At 34.0% G+C, this 15,669-nt stretch overlaps 2 protein-coding genes across 14 annotated transcripts in view; one reads left to right on the top strand and one right to left on the bottom strand.

Moving 5' to 3' along the window:
* EPB41L2 (erythrocyte membrane protein band 4.1 like 2) overlaps positions 1–15,669 on the top strand; it is a 262,601-nt gene that overhangs the window by 127,456 nt on the left and 119,476 nt on the right. For all 13 annotated transcript variants that reach the window (XM_074187588.1, XM_074187579.1, XM_074187578.1 and 10 more), the window contains exon 4: positions 14,233–14,337. In XM_074187588.1, the coding sequence (XP_074043689.1) occupies positions 14,233–14,337 (105 nt within the window). The remainder of the gene's footprint in view (positions 1–14,232; positions 14,338–15,669) is intronic.
* LOC141487956 (small ribosomal subunit protein uS14-like) lies at positions 13,237–13,648 on the bottom strand. Its single transcript, XM_074187593.1, has one exon. It carries the CDS (start codon positions 13,646–13,648, stop codon positions 13,478–13,480), a length of 171 nt encoding a protein of 56 aa, XP_074043694.1. The 3' UTR covers positions 13,237–13,477.

Here is a 15,669-nt window from a genome sequence, read left to right as displayed (position 1 = left end):
TTTATTTAGAGGATAGTAAAAATAATGGTTATAATTATTTTATCTTCCAATTTTATGAACATCTTGAAAGTGGTCTGTGCACCAGTGTAATTCTAATCTGTGCTAATTGGTGCTTAATGGTAAAAAAAAAGAGGAAAAAATACAATTAAACAGTTTTATGTCTATCATTTTTCATTTTTAACTAGAAATATGAAGCAGTTATAATTAACCACTCATGTGGTGACATATTTTTGTCTGTAGTAAGCAGGTAAGGAAAATAGATAAAAACTTAATATTTTAGTTTTTTAATATGCCTTCTGTGAGCTATGTTTCTTTTTTTCTTTTAAATGTAAAAGTCAGTTCTGTGAGATTAACTGCTAAATTTCATAAATTCTTTTAGGATGGGAAGCTAGGCTGTACTTAATAGTTATGAGACAATATGTACGTGATAATAGCTATTTTGGATTTGAAATATTCAATATTTTTAGAATAACATCCAGTAAAATGTACAAATGGTTAAAACATTTTATAATTTGCTTTTTATTCTGTATTTATATTTTAAACTTTTCAGAACATTTTCATGTATAGTCTTATTTAAGATTCTGGCTCTCTTTAGTGGAATGAAGAGATGACAGATTTAACTCTCAGATGTGATTGCTCCATTGGGGACAAATGATGTCCTTGTTCTGATAGATTTCTGGATAGTTAGATGCTTTAGACTAATTTGCACTCTAAATTTCCAAGAACATTTTCATTATTTCAGTTCAAATACTCTAAATAAGAAATGGAACTGGTTTATGAATGGGGTTAATGAATGAATGAAAACAAAACTAAGCAAACAAGACATGTAATGTGTAAAAGCATTGGGGACACAAAGAGGAAAAACCAGGGCAGCCCTACCAGCTTTGAAGAAACTCACTTTTGAACAGGGTGAGGCAGTATCCATAGTAAATTTCAGCAGCAAATCACTTGCTTGTATGACATATATTTATTTTTATGCTACACGATATCTTAACTTTTAAGATCAGAATATCTCTAGCAATATCTTGATATGTGATTTTATGTACCTTACATTAAAAAACTTTCTCTTTTATAGATTTTTAAACACTAATTATAAAACAGATATGCAAAAATTAATCTAATTCCTTTTATTTCTAAGTTATACACTTTTTTTTACTGTAAGGGAGGAAAATAGCCAAACTTCTTAATATTGTTCCTCTACTCATTGGACTAGCTACAAGGAGAAGTCTGCATATTTCTAAAGAAAATAATTTTTTTAAAATTTGTGAAATGTTTAGAGTAATTAATTATAACTGAGAACAAAATATTGTCCAGTTGAGGACCGTGATGACTTTTTTAGTGAATGAATTAGAATAATTTATAATTAATGTCTACTTTTAGGGTGATAAATGATTGCTGAAAAAATTCTTGTTCCCAAACAAATGATTCAATTACAATAAAATATTTCATTAAAGATTTTATCTTGACTCTCCTCCCCTTCCCCCAATTTTTTCATTGTATAGAGGCAATATTTTCTTAGTACAGATAATCTCCAACTCAATCTTTGAAATGGAAGAATAGGAACAAAAAAGAACATTTATATAACACCCACTATGTATATGTCCAGGTACTATGCCAAATACATATACATATACATATATATATATATATATATATATATATATATATATACATATATACATATATATATATATATATATGTATATGTAAAATCTCAGATTCTCACATCAGCCTTATCAAGGCAGGTTCCATTATTATTCTTATTTTACAGTTAAGGATCCTGAGGCTTAGTTGCTCTTCAAAGTTTCACACAGCTAAAATGTGTCTGAGACTAAATATTAACTGAGATCTTCCTGACTTCAAACCCAGTGCTCTGTTCACTGCCATTGTGCTAGTGTTCACTGCTAGATGAACAAAAATCCAGATAACCAGGTTGTCCATTAAAGTCCTGTTTGTGATTTTGAGATCACTTGTCATGAAGCAATGTTAGTGGAACACAAGCTCTGCCTGGTGCTATATATCAAAAAGACTTGCCATATAACTCCTTTGTCCATTTTCTGAGAACCAGTCCTGTTAATTCTGGAGCTTATTATTAAGTACAAGGTTGGCCAATAAACAGTTAACTTTTCATTGCAGTAACCCAGGAAGAACTGGCTATTAAATTGTACTCCACATCAGTGAAATCAGATCCTTCCATGCATTGAAGTTAAATACAAAATAGCAAAGATTAAACTAATGGCTATTACAGCTTGTAATCTGTCTGGAAAATCACATGTCAGAGAAACCACTTAGAGAATTTACCCTTTTTTTTCTTTTCATATTTGAAGATTGTAGAGATTACTGACTATAGGAAGAATAGCTCTTATTTAAATGATTAAGGTGATATTTATAAATCCTCATTTGGGACTATATTGTCTTTTTAGGTATGAAGTTCAGTTCTTTGGAAAACTGGGTCATGGAACTAATGTGTTTTTTTGAGCATTCTTGCCATTAAACAGACTTTAATTGGATGTGGTGGCTTTTGTGGCACCTGCTTCAGTAAAACTAATATTTTTCTTACAGCTGTCTTTGTTTTGATGCCAATTTTCTTGGCATCTTTATAGTTTGTCATCATTCATATTCCTGAATATGTTTTAGAAAGTCAAATTTAGTCTTTTGGGAATTTTTACATCGTATATGTTTATCTATTAAAGAATCTTATATATCAGGATCCATGGACCTTTGGGAATTCATTAACTTGGATGGGGGAAAATCATTACTTTTACTAACCTTTGGCATTTTGTTATCCTATATATTTTATTCATTTAAAACAGAATTGTGAGGAAGGTTCCATGGACTTTAGCAGATTACTACAGGGGTCCATATCTCAGACACACTAGTGTGTGCATGGTGTGCGTGCGCACACACACACACACACACAGACTCACACAGACACAGATACTCTCTCTCTCTCTCTCTCTCTCTCTCTCTCTCTCTGCCAAGTGCTTTAACTATGAAGGACACAATCCCTCTGCCCCAAGTGAAGAGAGAGCCCAAGCCCAAAGATGAAGTTCAAACCTGGGTAAATATACAAACCAAAAAAAATAATAATCCAACCATAATAAATTGCTATGATGACAGGAAAGCTCAAAAATCAAACTCAGAAGAAGGCAATGACTTAAAAAAAAAAAACTTCTAAGCAAAACCTCAAAGAAAAATGCAAATTAACCACAAACCCAATAAGATTTCTTAGAAAAATTGAAGGAGCTGAAATGATTTGAAAAAGTCAATTGAGACCAATATAGGAATGAATGGATGAAATTAATTAACAGCAGGGTAAAAAAGGTAGAAAATCTTACTACAGAAAATAATTCCTTGAAAATTAGAATTGGCTAGACAGAAGTTATTGACTTATGAGATATCAAGAAATAATAAAACAAAGTAAAAAACCTGAAAAGTATTAATAAAGAAAAGGTGAAATACCTCAAAGGAAAAGCTACCACTCTGAAAAACAGATCAGTGAGACAGTTTTAAATGTTATTGATCTAGAAACTGTGAACAAAAAATGGAGCTTAGACATCATATTTCAAGAAATGATAAACGATAACAACCAAGATATCTTGGGGGCACAGAGAGAAAAGTTATGATTGAATAAATTCACTGATCGCTGCCTAAAAAATAATCCAAAAGGAAAGCCCATAGGAATATTATAGTCAGGATCCAGAGTTCCCAGGCCAAAAGGTCATGACAATCATGATCTCATAGAAAGCAAGAGAATTCAGAATCACATCTACAACATAATGAAGCCAATGAATAGGACTTAATTAAAGCATTAATAACATTAATAGAAGTTTAAGAAGTGTGTATAGTTTAAGAACTGTTTGTGAATGGAGATTCATCTAGTTGGTCAGAATATAATTTGGTGAGAGAAATCTTTGTCAAGGGTTGAACAGGTAGGTTTGTGTAAGATGTTAGAGTGCCTTAATCATCAGTGTGAGGAACCTCAACTTTGATGGTTAATGGGAAGGTGTTGAAAAATTTTTAAGTTCTTTGATATGATCAAATCTATCAATGTGCAAGATAGATTAGGAGGTGGGAGTGGGAAAGAAACTGAAGATGTAATAACAAGTTATTTACTCTTAAAGAATTATGATTTATCAAGAATAATTTTACTTAGAGTCTGTGCTTTGAATGAACATTACTGCAACTGTCCTATCATTTTACCAGTAATATGATTTGAGGAATCAGATTTTAAATTTTATGCAACCATAGCAAAATTTACATTTATAAAACTTTATTTGAATAAAAAAAACATTTTATGCTCTTGAAAGATACACAAAACATTTCCCCCCTCTAAATGTACTTTGTTGAATTCTTTTGAATGATCCTACATGTTTAGGGCCATTTATAATTTACAGTGATAATATAGATTGAGAGGGCAAAGATAAAAAGAAGTCCTTGAAGTACACATGCCCACACTTTTGACTCTTTTTATTTTTATTTTTTAGGTTTTTTTGTAAGGCAAACGGAGTTAAGTGGCTTGCCCAAGGCCACACAGCTAGGTAATTAATAAGTGTCTGAGACTGGATTTGAACCCAGGCACTTCTGACTCCAGGGCCAGTGCTCTATCCACTGTGCCACCTAGCCACCCCTCTTTTGATTTTTAAAATAAAAACTTGAAGGTTTATGTTTTTCCAGCTACAATTCACACTAGAGTAAAAAAAAATTAGATAATTTCAATGTGTTGCACAATGATGGAAATCTAGTAGTCATTATATACTTGAAGCAGATGAAGATTTTGTTGGACTCCTTCCTATACCGCATTGCTGTTCCAATTAAACTTTTATTACAAAAGACATTTAGAGGAAGCCTGCAGAAACAAATTTTCTGCACGGTTGAACAATTGATATGGATTAAAAATGACAGGATGTGGTTTTTATCGTCTCTTATAGCTTTGCCAAATCAAAATCAAATGGTCTTGCCCCTTATGTGTAGGTGTGAGCATATGTACATCCATTTTTTTAACACAAAAAACTGAGTGTGGGTTTGAATAATGAATAATAGTCCAATCATTCTACCATTATTTAAAATGACTGGGAAAACTGGGGGCAGCTAGGTGGTGCAGTGGATAGAGCACCGGCCCTGGAGTCAGGAGTGCCTGAGTTCAAATCTGGCCTCAGACATTTGCCTTAAATAAATAAAATAAAAATAAAAATAAATGACTGGGAATAGCAGAAAATGACTAATTTGATTTTCATTTATAAGATTTTATTATTTATGCGAATTAATGGTCTTTTATAGCATCTGAACCTCACATTATAGTTTCAGGTAGTTGGTGGAGGAATATTATATCTTTTTCTTGAATTTTTATTTACTGCAATAAGTACTATTAATGGAATTCTTCTTGGTTTACAAAATGCATAATACAGAACAATCTTAGATGCTTGTACATTTTATTGTCATGCTTATTTTATTGAAAAGGGAGCCGAGGCTCAAAGTTATATTTTGATTATAATTTGAGAAGAGATTACCAACTAGCCAGATCCATTATAGCCTTTAAATCTTGTTGCAATTGTAAGTTATAATTCTTCATTAATAGTAGGATAGTATCTTAAACCCATTGTGTTTTAAGCCAGAATTTCATAGTGCCTTGTGAAGGGTATAGAGTTTTTCCAGCTGAATTGACAGCATTGCTTTTCTTTTGGCTGAGGTTTCTTCTAGCTCCTACCCTCCCTGAATCTTTGGGTTAATTCAAAAGTTCTAGAGTTGAGGGAAAGCTCTGGAAGCAGACCTATGAAAGTACTGACATGTACCTGAGTATAAAAAGGTCTGAGGGACCTATTTCTTGCCTTTTGAATGCCCCAAAAAGTAGTTTTACAAAAATTGTGTGTGTGTGTGTGTGTGTGTGTGTGTGTGTGTGTGTGTGTGTACTCTGCATACTTTGCAATGGAAAATTAATTTTTTTTTTTTTTGTGAAAATGACCATGCCATGAGAACAACCTTCAGAATTACCAATTTGTTGCTATGGTTGTATCTTCATTAGGATGGAGGCAGATTGATTTTGGAAAGTCTGAAAGTTTAAAATTCTTGCTTTGGTAGATGGAGTTATCTATCTTCTCTTGGAGCACTATGGATGCCACGATCCCTAAAATTTATAGTATAACAAGTGCCAAAAGCATTTGCTCTCTGTGTAGCAGGCATTATATTATAAATTATGCTTGCTAGCTATTTGGTGTCTTTGCCAAGTTCAGGCTGTCCCAAAAATCTTAGTGCAGTTCTGGTGTTAATGACTTAAAACTGCACTAAAGTTTTTGGGTGATCTTAAAGCTTACAAATTGCTAATTACACTATATTTTCATTTAAGGTCATTATAGAACTCTGGTAGATCTGTTGTTGTTGTTGTTGTTGTTGTTGTTGGTTTTTTTAGGTTTTTGCAAGGCAAATGGGGTTAAGTGGCTTGCCCAAAGCCACACAGCTAGGTAATTATTAAGTGTCTGAGGTCTGATTTGAACCCAGATACTCCTGACTCCAGGGCTGGTGCTCTATCCAGCGTGCCACCTAGCCGCCCCTTTTATATTCTTTTAATAACCACCTTTTAATTTTATTCTTGATACTTTAAATCAGATTGAATTTGCTATATTATATTTTTCATGTTAACAGTACTGCAACATTCTATTTTCTCACCATTCTGTTGCTTAGTCTTCAGACTTAATGGATGGGGAAAAATTGTTACTATTAAAAACTTGATAGAAACACTAAATTAACTGTGAGCTTTTCTGTCCCCTCCCCCATTTACTAAATTCTTCAAATATCACTATATAGATTCATTAACAGTAATGTTATTATGTTTTAATAATAGTAGTAGTAATAGTAGTAATAATCATTAGTATTGTGTGATAGTCCAAGAATTGAATTGAGGAGCAATCATAAAACCTGGGTTCAGGTTTGACCATTGTATGCTTTTGGGCAAGTCACTAAATTTCATTGTGTCTTTTACTTCCTCTCTGTAATGAATAGGGTAGATCAGAAACTGGATGATATCCAAGGTCCCTTCCAGCTCTGAAATGATTGGGATTCTATTTTTATAAACATAATTTCCATATTTAAAAAAAAGATTGACAGAACTATTTTTAAAAATGAGGGGTGAATAATGTTAGAAACTTGGTAAGCTTCTGGGCTATACTTTTGGAAATGTATTTTTAAAAGAAGAAAAAAATTCAAACATTTTCAAATAAGTTTTTTTTTTATTTAAAATAAAAATGAAGAGATGGTTGCTTTGTGTGAGCTTAAGAAGACAACAGGATGATCAGTTACTGATCTCAGATTGGTAGGAAGAGGGGAGGACCATTATAGGATTAATGTTGTTGTCAGACTATCTCAAAAGCCCTAATGGTTCTTGCTCTGTACAGTTCCATTTGAATTTGTTTTCCCCTCTAGACTGAATAACAGTGTCTCAGTTGTTTTGTTTGCTCTGCACATACCTTTCTCCCCTTGGCCTTTCATATTTGTATAGTATAGCTTTGAGTTAGGGCAGAATACATAGCTTGAAGACCGAGCTGTGTGTGTATTCCATTGTGAGCTTTCCGGCACTCTTCTCCCAAGCACACAATAACTGTAGTGTGGAAGGGGCCTACACGAGACCGTTGATGGTGGTTTTATGGAATTGCAGTGGTGTGTGGCATCTGTAGAAATCTGCAGACTAAGCAATTGCAAAAATTCCTCTAAGCAGAGAGGCTTCCAGAAATGCCGTGTTTTGGCCACATTCACGAATGCCACAAATAACAGGACAGGCATGGAAGACTTCACTCAAGTTCAGGGGCTTTAGACTGCTAATCTTCAGTGATGCCAGCAACAGATTTCATGCCCTTTATTGAGAAAAAATGTTTTCTCAAAGCAATCTCGCCACCCCCTGGTGTAATTTCACAGCCTGGTCTTCTGTATCTCTCTCTCTCTCTCTCTCTCTCTCTCTCTCTCTCTCTCTCTCTCTCTCTCTCCCTCTCCCCCCCCATTCCTTCCCCCCTCTCCTTTGTTTCTTATAGAATGGAACCGGTGCCAAAAATCTGGTAGCCAGAAACTATAAGGAAGTTTGGCCTAACATATGGAGATAGTCTTGTTTACCTTGTGGAGGGTTAGAGTCGGGGTGAGAAGAGAGAAATAGCCGAAAGTGTTGGCATCTGATATAGGGAGCAAACTTTAGTATTGGACTTTTGGAAGTTTTAATATCAGCCATATGCTCTATATTTTTTAACTGAATTAAATCTGGGAAAATAACATTAAAAGAAAGCAATGAACATGATTATCTTCTAAAATAGTATAGCCTATTCAAACAAGTGTGACAGCACAAATTAAAAACAAGTCCCTTGTAACCCCCTTTTTTCATTGTTGATTTTTTTTTTTGGAAATTCCAGGCTGAGAAAGGGACCAACCATCCTTCATTCTTTGGTCTTTGCCATCATCCCTCATCTGCCTACTCCTTAGCCCTTCATGACTGAGGACAATTAGCTTTGATACTAAAAACCTATAGAAAAAGTATCCAAGTGACAACTTTTCTGGGCTTCAGTTTTCTCATTTGTAAAATTGATGAGGAGCTGGACTAAATAATCTCTAGTCTCTGATATCTTTAAATGCTATTCTGTGATTTTACTTACCTAAATTCTTGTTTAATTTTCTAATTAAGATAATTTCATATATTTATAGATATATATACAAGATAAAAATATATCTATATCTATCTATCTAATCTATCTATCTATCTATCGTAAAAATCTGACTTCAAAGCCTGCCTTTGACTTGTGGCAAAGCTACTTAACTTGCCTAGTTTTCATTTTCCTCATCTATAAGATGAGAGCACATGGTCAGATCATTTTAGTGACTCTTTATTACTTTTTATAGGACTCCAATTCTGTTGGCTGTCTGACCTTTCATGTGAAGGGGAAAAGAGGTGTCCACTAGTTGAGAAGTCCTAGAGAGATGAAATTGCACTGGGTAGAGTCAGGAATGATTTTTATTTCATTGGGCCCACCCAAGTCCTACTTCAGTGGCTTATGAGGAAGTGACCCTGAGTTTTCTAAGCATCTGCCAACAGAGACCAAATATTAAACCTTACTGAGTTGGAAAAGCTTCTTATATGGGGTCAATTAAAGATTGTATGTCTGTCCTCCAAGGATCAGCACATTTGAGTTAAAAAAAAAAGACCCTTCAACAGAGCTGAATATAGAATAGTACCTTTTTTCCAGAGGGGTAGGAGAGGGGAGGGGATAGAAATAGATCAGAGAGATCTAACATTATTTATTAAGACAGAAAAGGATTATAATCTGTGTTGGTTGAGGAAGTATTCCATACTTATGAAATCAGGCACTGATATACCCAGCATGTAGTTTTGTTTGTCTTTTAATTCAGCCAGTACTTGTTAAGCACCATTATATTGGAATCCATTCTAAAATAATGACATCTCTAACTGGACGATTGGATATAATACAGCTATTATCTGCCTAAGATAGAATAAAGTACTACAATCACCTTTTACCTTTATTAATGTTAAGTTAAATTTTTGGTTGTTTGACTAGTATTCACCTTCCAGTTCACACCTGAACTATTGTTCACAGAAACTGATTTCTTGACGTGACCCCCTCCATCTTGTACTTGTGTGACTCCTATATTCACCTCTGATGGTTTTTGTTTTTATATGAATTAAATAAGTTCCTTACCATTCACATAAGTCTCTCTAGCATCCCTTTTTTCCTTCCTCATCAGAATCTTCCTTTGAGTTCATCCTATAGCACTCTTATGCCAATTTATTCCTCAGTAGAATAGTCCTTGGGAGTAGCCTTCCTCTGAACCAGCTGAAATCTATTGTCACCAAAATGGGTGTGTGTTATACTGGCTTTCTCTTTTCTTGCAAAGTTTAAGATGAATCAGTTAGCTGTTGCTTACTCATTATTTCATTTATGGGTTCACTTACTTACCTATCTGTGACTTACTTAATTATTAACTACATTATCACCTTGGAGGAAGGACTGTTTTTGTTTTTTGCTTTTGTTTTTAGCACCAGTGCTAAGCACAGATGCATAAATGCTTGTTTATTTGATTTTCCCTCTAATTATAGTTGTTTTCTAGAACTATAAATTTCATCTATTGCTGATGACTGTAATTTGCATGTTTTCCTCAGAAATTCTTGTTTCTGGAATCAGAGAACTTGGCTTCAAATCTTTAACAGACACTTACTGCCCACGTGACCTTGGACAAATACCTTAACTTCCTTGGGCCTCAGTTTGCTCAAATGTAAAATGGACTAGATAATCCTTTACCAGCTTAAGAGCTATTATTAAGCCTTTGAATCAAATCTTTCTCTGAAAGAATACTCAGCATCTTCTTAATGAGAGGCATAATTACTTGATTCATTAGGTTCCCCATACTAATAAAAGTAAGTCTTTTAAATTTCTTTAAAAATACCTCCAGGGATGGATCTTAAACCTATGGTTGAGAGAGTTGCTAAAATAATCTACAACTAAAGAATTTCTTGGTTGCTTGGAATGCAGAAAGTGAACAATAACCTCTTTTACATGGTACACTACTTGTAGTGTGCTTTGTTATAATTGATGTAAATGTTGACAAGGGTGTAGGTGGTTTATTGAATTTCTTCTTTTTATACCTCATCACTATTTATAGGAAATCCCTGGTCTCTTCTTAAAATGTATAAAATATGAATTTTTACCAAATAATTGAGAGAGGTTGAAATGTTTTGTTTCATTTTTAAAATAGAGAATAATCTCAACTCTTTAAAATTAAAAATTAAGCCAGAAAGTGTTTTAATCACATATGAATGTTGAAGGCATCTCAGCATAAAGCTAATTTAGTTAGTGCTTTTAGCTAACTTTCTGATCTAACTCTGGAACATGGTAGGAAGATCACTGAGAGTTTCTGGAAGCAACTGAAAGTTATGTGCCTTTTTTTTTTTTTACTAAGGCTATATAATTTTTCAGGTCAGAGGATACATTCAAACCTAGGTTTTCCTGCTTCCAATACGAGAACTCTGTCCATTATGTCATTTGACCTCTCAGTTTAATCATATCAGTTGATTAATTAATTTTCTTCAAGTTGAAAATCTTGGACCCAGAAGCTGGTGGTGATTGAAATCTACCAGTCATTTTGCTGACCTGAAATTAATTGATAATCTTGATGATAGAATGTATATTCACTCCTATACAGAAATTATATCCTAATATATCCTCTTCCAATTCAAGTCTTACAATAATGTTAAATCATCTCTTGTGAGTGTTAACATGCCTCAAAGTACATGACTAAAAGAGTCGAATATAATATTCTTCTCTTGTTTACATAATATTCTGATGCACCTTTAAGTATCATCATCAAAGGCTGATGGGAAAAGGGAAATGGCCAATCTCTTTTCTCTCAAAGCATCTACGCATGAATTTCTAACCTCTGACTAAAATAGCATATAACATGTTTTGTCCCCCCTTTTAAGAGAGAGACAGGGCAAAGTTGCCAAATGAGATCATGTACCAGATGTACTTAACTTGTAGTTCTATGTGATTTGAAAATGAAATATTTTAAACTCTTTCCCATTGTGATGTTTTGAAAATATTGAATTTTATCTTACTAAACTGTGAACACTTAGATGAAATGGTCTCACTCATTTAAAAAGTCCTAGAGGCTGTTTTCTTTTTTCCTCTTGGAGCCTAGCAGAGTATTTGTATAAACCTATTAATGCAAAGGAGGAGTGTGTCTGCTTTACTTCTCAGTTGGGTGTTCCCAGGGGGCACATATCTTAATTGGAAATGAGCTACCCCTTTGACTGTGTTCTGTCATTGATTGGACAATAAGCTTTTCTATGGTTGTCAAAAGCATTTATGTTCCTGTTGATAGCCGTCTGCTTAAATAAAACAATCTATTTGCCAACAAGTGTTTGAAGAGTATATTAAATGCTTGAGAGGCAGATGGTGTAATATTCCCATTCCCAATAAATTTACCCATTTTGAATAAATACAGGAAGTATATTGTTTTAACAAGAATTTTAAAGGGATGTTTATATACATATATAATATACTTCCTATATATATATATATAATCTGTTTAAAAACTTCATATTTTCTAATTTTGAAAGAGCAAAATCAATCCTCCATGTCCACTGAATATTGATGAACCTCCTTCTACAGTGACATAGCCCAAAAGTATTTTGTTTTGTTTTTGAAAGGGTAGGGGATGGGGAGAGAACTGTCCCTGGGGATATTGCATGAGTACCAATGCCTGTATTTTCTAGCACAGGATAATATGGTTGTTACTGGTGGCAAGAAACACTTTGAGCCTAACTCTTCCCTGAGCTTCTTTGACTCTTAACTCCTTCCAAAAACTTCTTACTATTTCTATTCAAAAGTTCTCTTGGGACTTACAACCAAGAACATTTGGTATATTCTTTTTTCCCCCCCTCTTCATATTTTCTGTTGTATAAAAGTCTTTCAGTAGTCAGAAATTGTGCTTCTTTTAGGATGAAAACTGAAATAAAAGTGAAAAATACAGGCCATGCCCCACATAGCTGTATCCTAGAATGACATTTCTGGAGGATCATCTTCCATTTCATGTCCCATGTTTTTGGATGACTTTTCTCAAGTTTTAGTGCACTGAGAGATAGAGGCCATGATAGTGAGCTAAATGAAGGTTGTGCTCTGGGAGAATCAAGAAAATGATCTGAGAATGAGAGCTGAGGCTGCTAAAACCAGAGAAGAGATGCCTTTGAGGGAGATTCCTTTTTTTAAGGACTGCTATACGTAAAGGGGAGTAGACTTTTTGGCTTTAAGGTTACAGAATTAGAAATCGTAGAAAGAAAGATTTTCATTTAATGTAATGAAATACTTTCTAATAATTAGTTCTATCTTAGAGTGAATTGGACTGCTTTGAGAAGTCATGGATTTCCCTTCACTGGAAAGCTTTCATTGAAGACCATTTAACCTTTTCAGGCTATATAGAAGGGAGCCCAGTTTAGATACTGTCTAGACTAGGTGATATCGGAGAACTTTTTCAACTCTGGGGCTTCTTGATGATAATTGTCAGTGATGATGATGATGAAATAATAAATAATAAATTCCCTCAAAATGGCATTACTCATCATTGGTACCCGTCATTTCAGGAATTCTTCCCAAGTGAGGCAGATCTTAACCTACCCTATTCTCCTAAAAATTAGCCATAGTGGGGTCCATCCAGCAATCTGGAGTCTTTCATTGCCATTTTATATCTCATAACTTTATTTTTTTATGATTAATATCTTATTTTTTATTTTCACATAATTTGTTGAAGGGTCAATAAGTTCACACTAAATTTTAGTCATAACTGAGATGACCTTTTTTAAATTATGTATACAAATTAGCATAGCAGGCACAACAGCATCGATCTTCAGGTGGGTAGATCAAATAGTTGTACAGACTGAAATCCAATGGTGGCCACTGATAGAGTAATTAATGAAGCAGAGGTCTGGAAATACGACTTAGTCCAACTTGATGAAGCCGATGTCCTTCGCGTACTGCTGGAAGCACTGGCGGCACATGTTCAGGCCATACTTGCGGATCAGGCCATGGCGGTTGGAACAGATGCAGCACGACCGAGACCCCTGGCCGAATTTATGAGGGTGGCTCCAGTACAGCTGCTGGTGACCCATGGCCACTGGCAAAGACACGACACAAAAAGCTATATCTCATAACTTTAGAACACAAATCTTAATGCTAGCATTTCAGTGATGGGCCTTTGTTTTCATATGATTTTCCAGAATAAAAGAGCTCTTCGTTTTTCTGAAATCAATCCAGTCGACTTTTGTTCCCCCCTATTTTCAACTCACCCATGAGTTATAATTTGCTTTAAAGTTTGTAATATACTTGCTGAATACAGTGTCCCAAAAGTCTTAGTGGATTCAGACTTTTTGGGCATTATCAAGTCAGTTGATCTTCCCAACCATTCTTTGAAGTTGTTGCTGTAAATCCTTATAGTATAGATGTACAGACTCGGGTTGTAAGAAGTTAAATGAAGTTAAATGAGACTTTACTTCAGATTCCAGATAAAAACATGATATGAAACAGGATTCAAAAAATCTATTATGCTGCTTAAACAAAAATGCATGAATGTTTTGACAGCCACTATTTTTTGTTAATCCATTTAAAATCTTATTCTTTGCACTTTTGTTAATATTAAAAATTGTTTGAGAAAGGTAAGAGATCACTAAAAGTGTTTTTTTTTTCCCTTTTCTAGAAACGGGCTACAGGTCAAGTATTATTTGACAAAGTATGTGAACAACTCAATTTATTGGAGAAGGATTATTTTGGACTTTTATTTCAAGAAAACAATGATCAGAAGGTAAAAATATTGTTTTATTATTTTATTTGTTTCTTTGGAAATTGTGAAATAGATTATTTTGTCCTAAATATTCTTAGAATTTTGTTTCTCATTCATTGAATTTCAAAGAAAAAATTAATCTATAAAATAGAATAGCTAATCTGTCATTTATCATCAGAGTTCACAAGGAAAGATGCAATATGGTAGATGTGGTTACATGCAGAATGCTCTTTTTTTTTTTTGCCTCCTCCTTCTGGCTTCTCTGACTTCTTTATGACTCAGCTCAGATCCCACTATTTGCAAAAGATCTTTCTTGATCTTCCCCACTCTTAGTTCCTTTTTCCATTTGTGCTGTGCACATTTTGTATTTACTTAGTTGATTACATGTTGTCTCTCCCATCAGAATTTAATATCCTTTCACAAGAACTGTGTCTTTGCCCTTTTTTTTTGTCTCTATATCACTTAAAACAATGACTACATAAGCACAATGATGCATAAGATTGTAATAAATGTTCAGTGACTAACTGGAACTAGGGAGGAGGAATATTCCATCATCCTACTAACCAAGGTCTTTGTAGATAATAAATAAAGAAGGAAGGCAAAACAAACACAATAGCTAAAAGATTCAGGATACAAAAAGATCTTGACAAATAAAGGTATTGAATCAATTAAATACAATTTAATAGCGATAATGTAAAGTTTACATGAAGGTTAAAAAAATTGACTTCACAAGAATATTGGAGAGTATGATTACAGTTTCTCTGTAAGACATTTGGGAATTTTGTTGGAAAATCTAATACAATCTTAAACTGTAATACAATGTCTTGGAAGAATAAGGAGATAATACACCAGTAACCAAGGAGACATTTAACCTTCCAGTTGCTAAATGGATTTAAGAGTACAATAAACTTAGAAAACCTATTGGAATCCATTAATCCATCATTTTTTTTTTAACCCTGGGCAAATTAGATATTATTAGTCAGAATCAGAACCTGGTTAAAATCTATGCTGACTTGAGATTTGCATAATATTAACTGTGGTTTCTTGTTTGCCCTAGTTCCTGCTTGTTTGGTATAACCAAAATTCTTATACTTTTAAAATTGACTATGAAAACTTGAGAACACCATGCATCCAATATATAAACAAATTAATCTTTCTGTGATTGGATTACTCTAGGGGATAAGCCAATTATGTCTTTGAACTTAATTGCTGTCTTGCCCAAGGGATCCTGGGACCAAAGGATTAATAGGGGATAGGGGAACAGTTAGGGAACTGGCAGCTTTTACCAGATGCTAAGGAGAGAACTATTTGAGGCAGGCCCTAGATGATAGCCAGTCCATGCTACCTGTGAAA

Source organism: Macrotis lagotis, chromosome 5, assembly GCF_037893015.1.
Source record: "Macrotis lagotis isolate mMagLag1 chromosome 5, bilby.v1.9.chrom.fasta, whole genome shotgun sequence".
NCBI lineage: Eukaryota > Metazoa > Chordata > Mammalia > Peramelemorphia > Peramelidae > Macrotis > Macrotis lagotis.
This window is presented reverse-complemented; position numbering and strand designations above follow the sequence as displayed.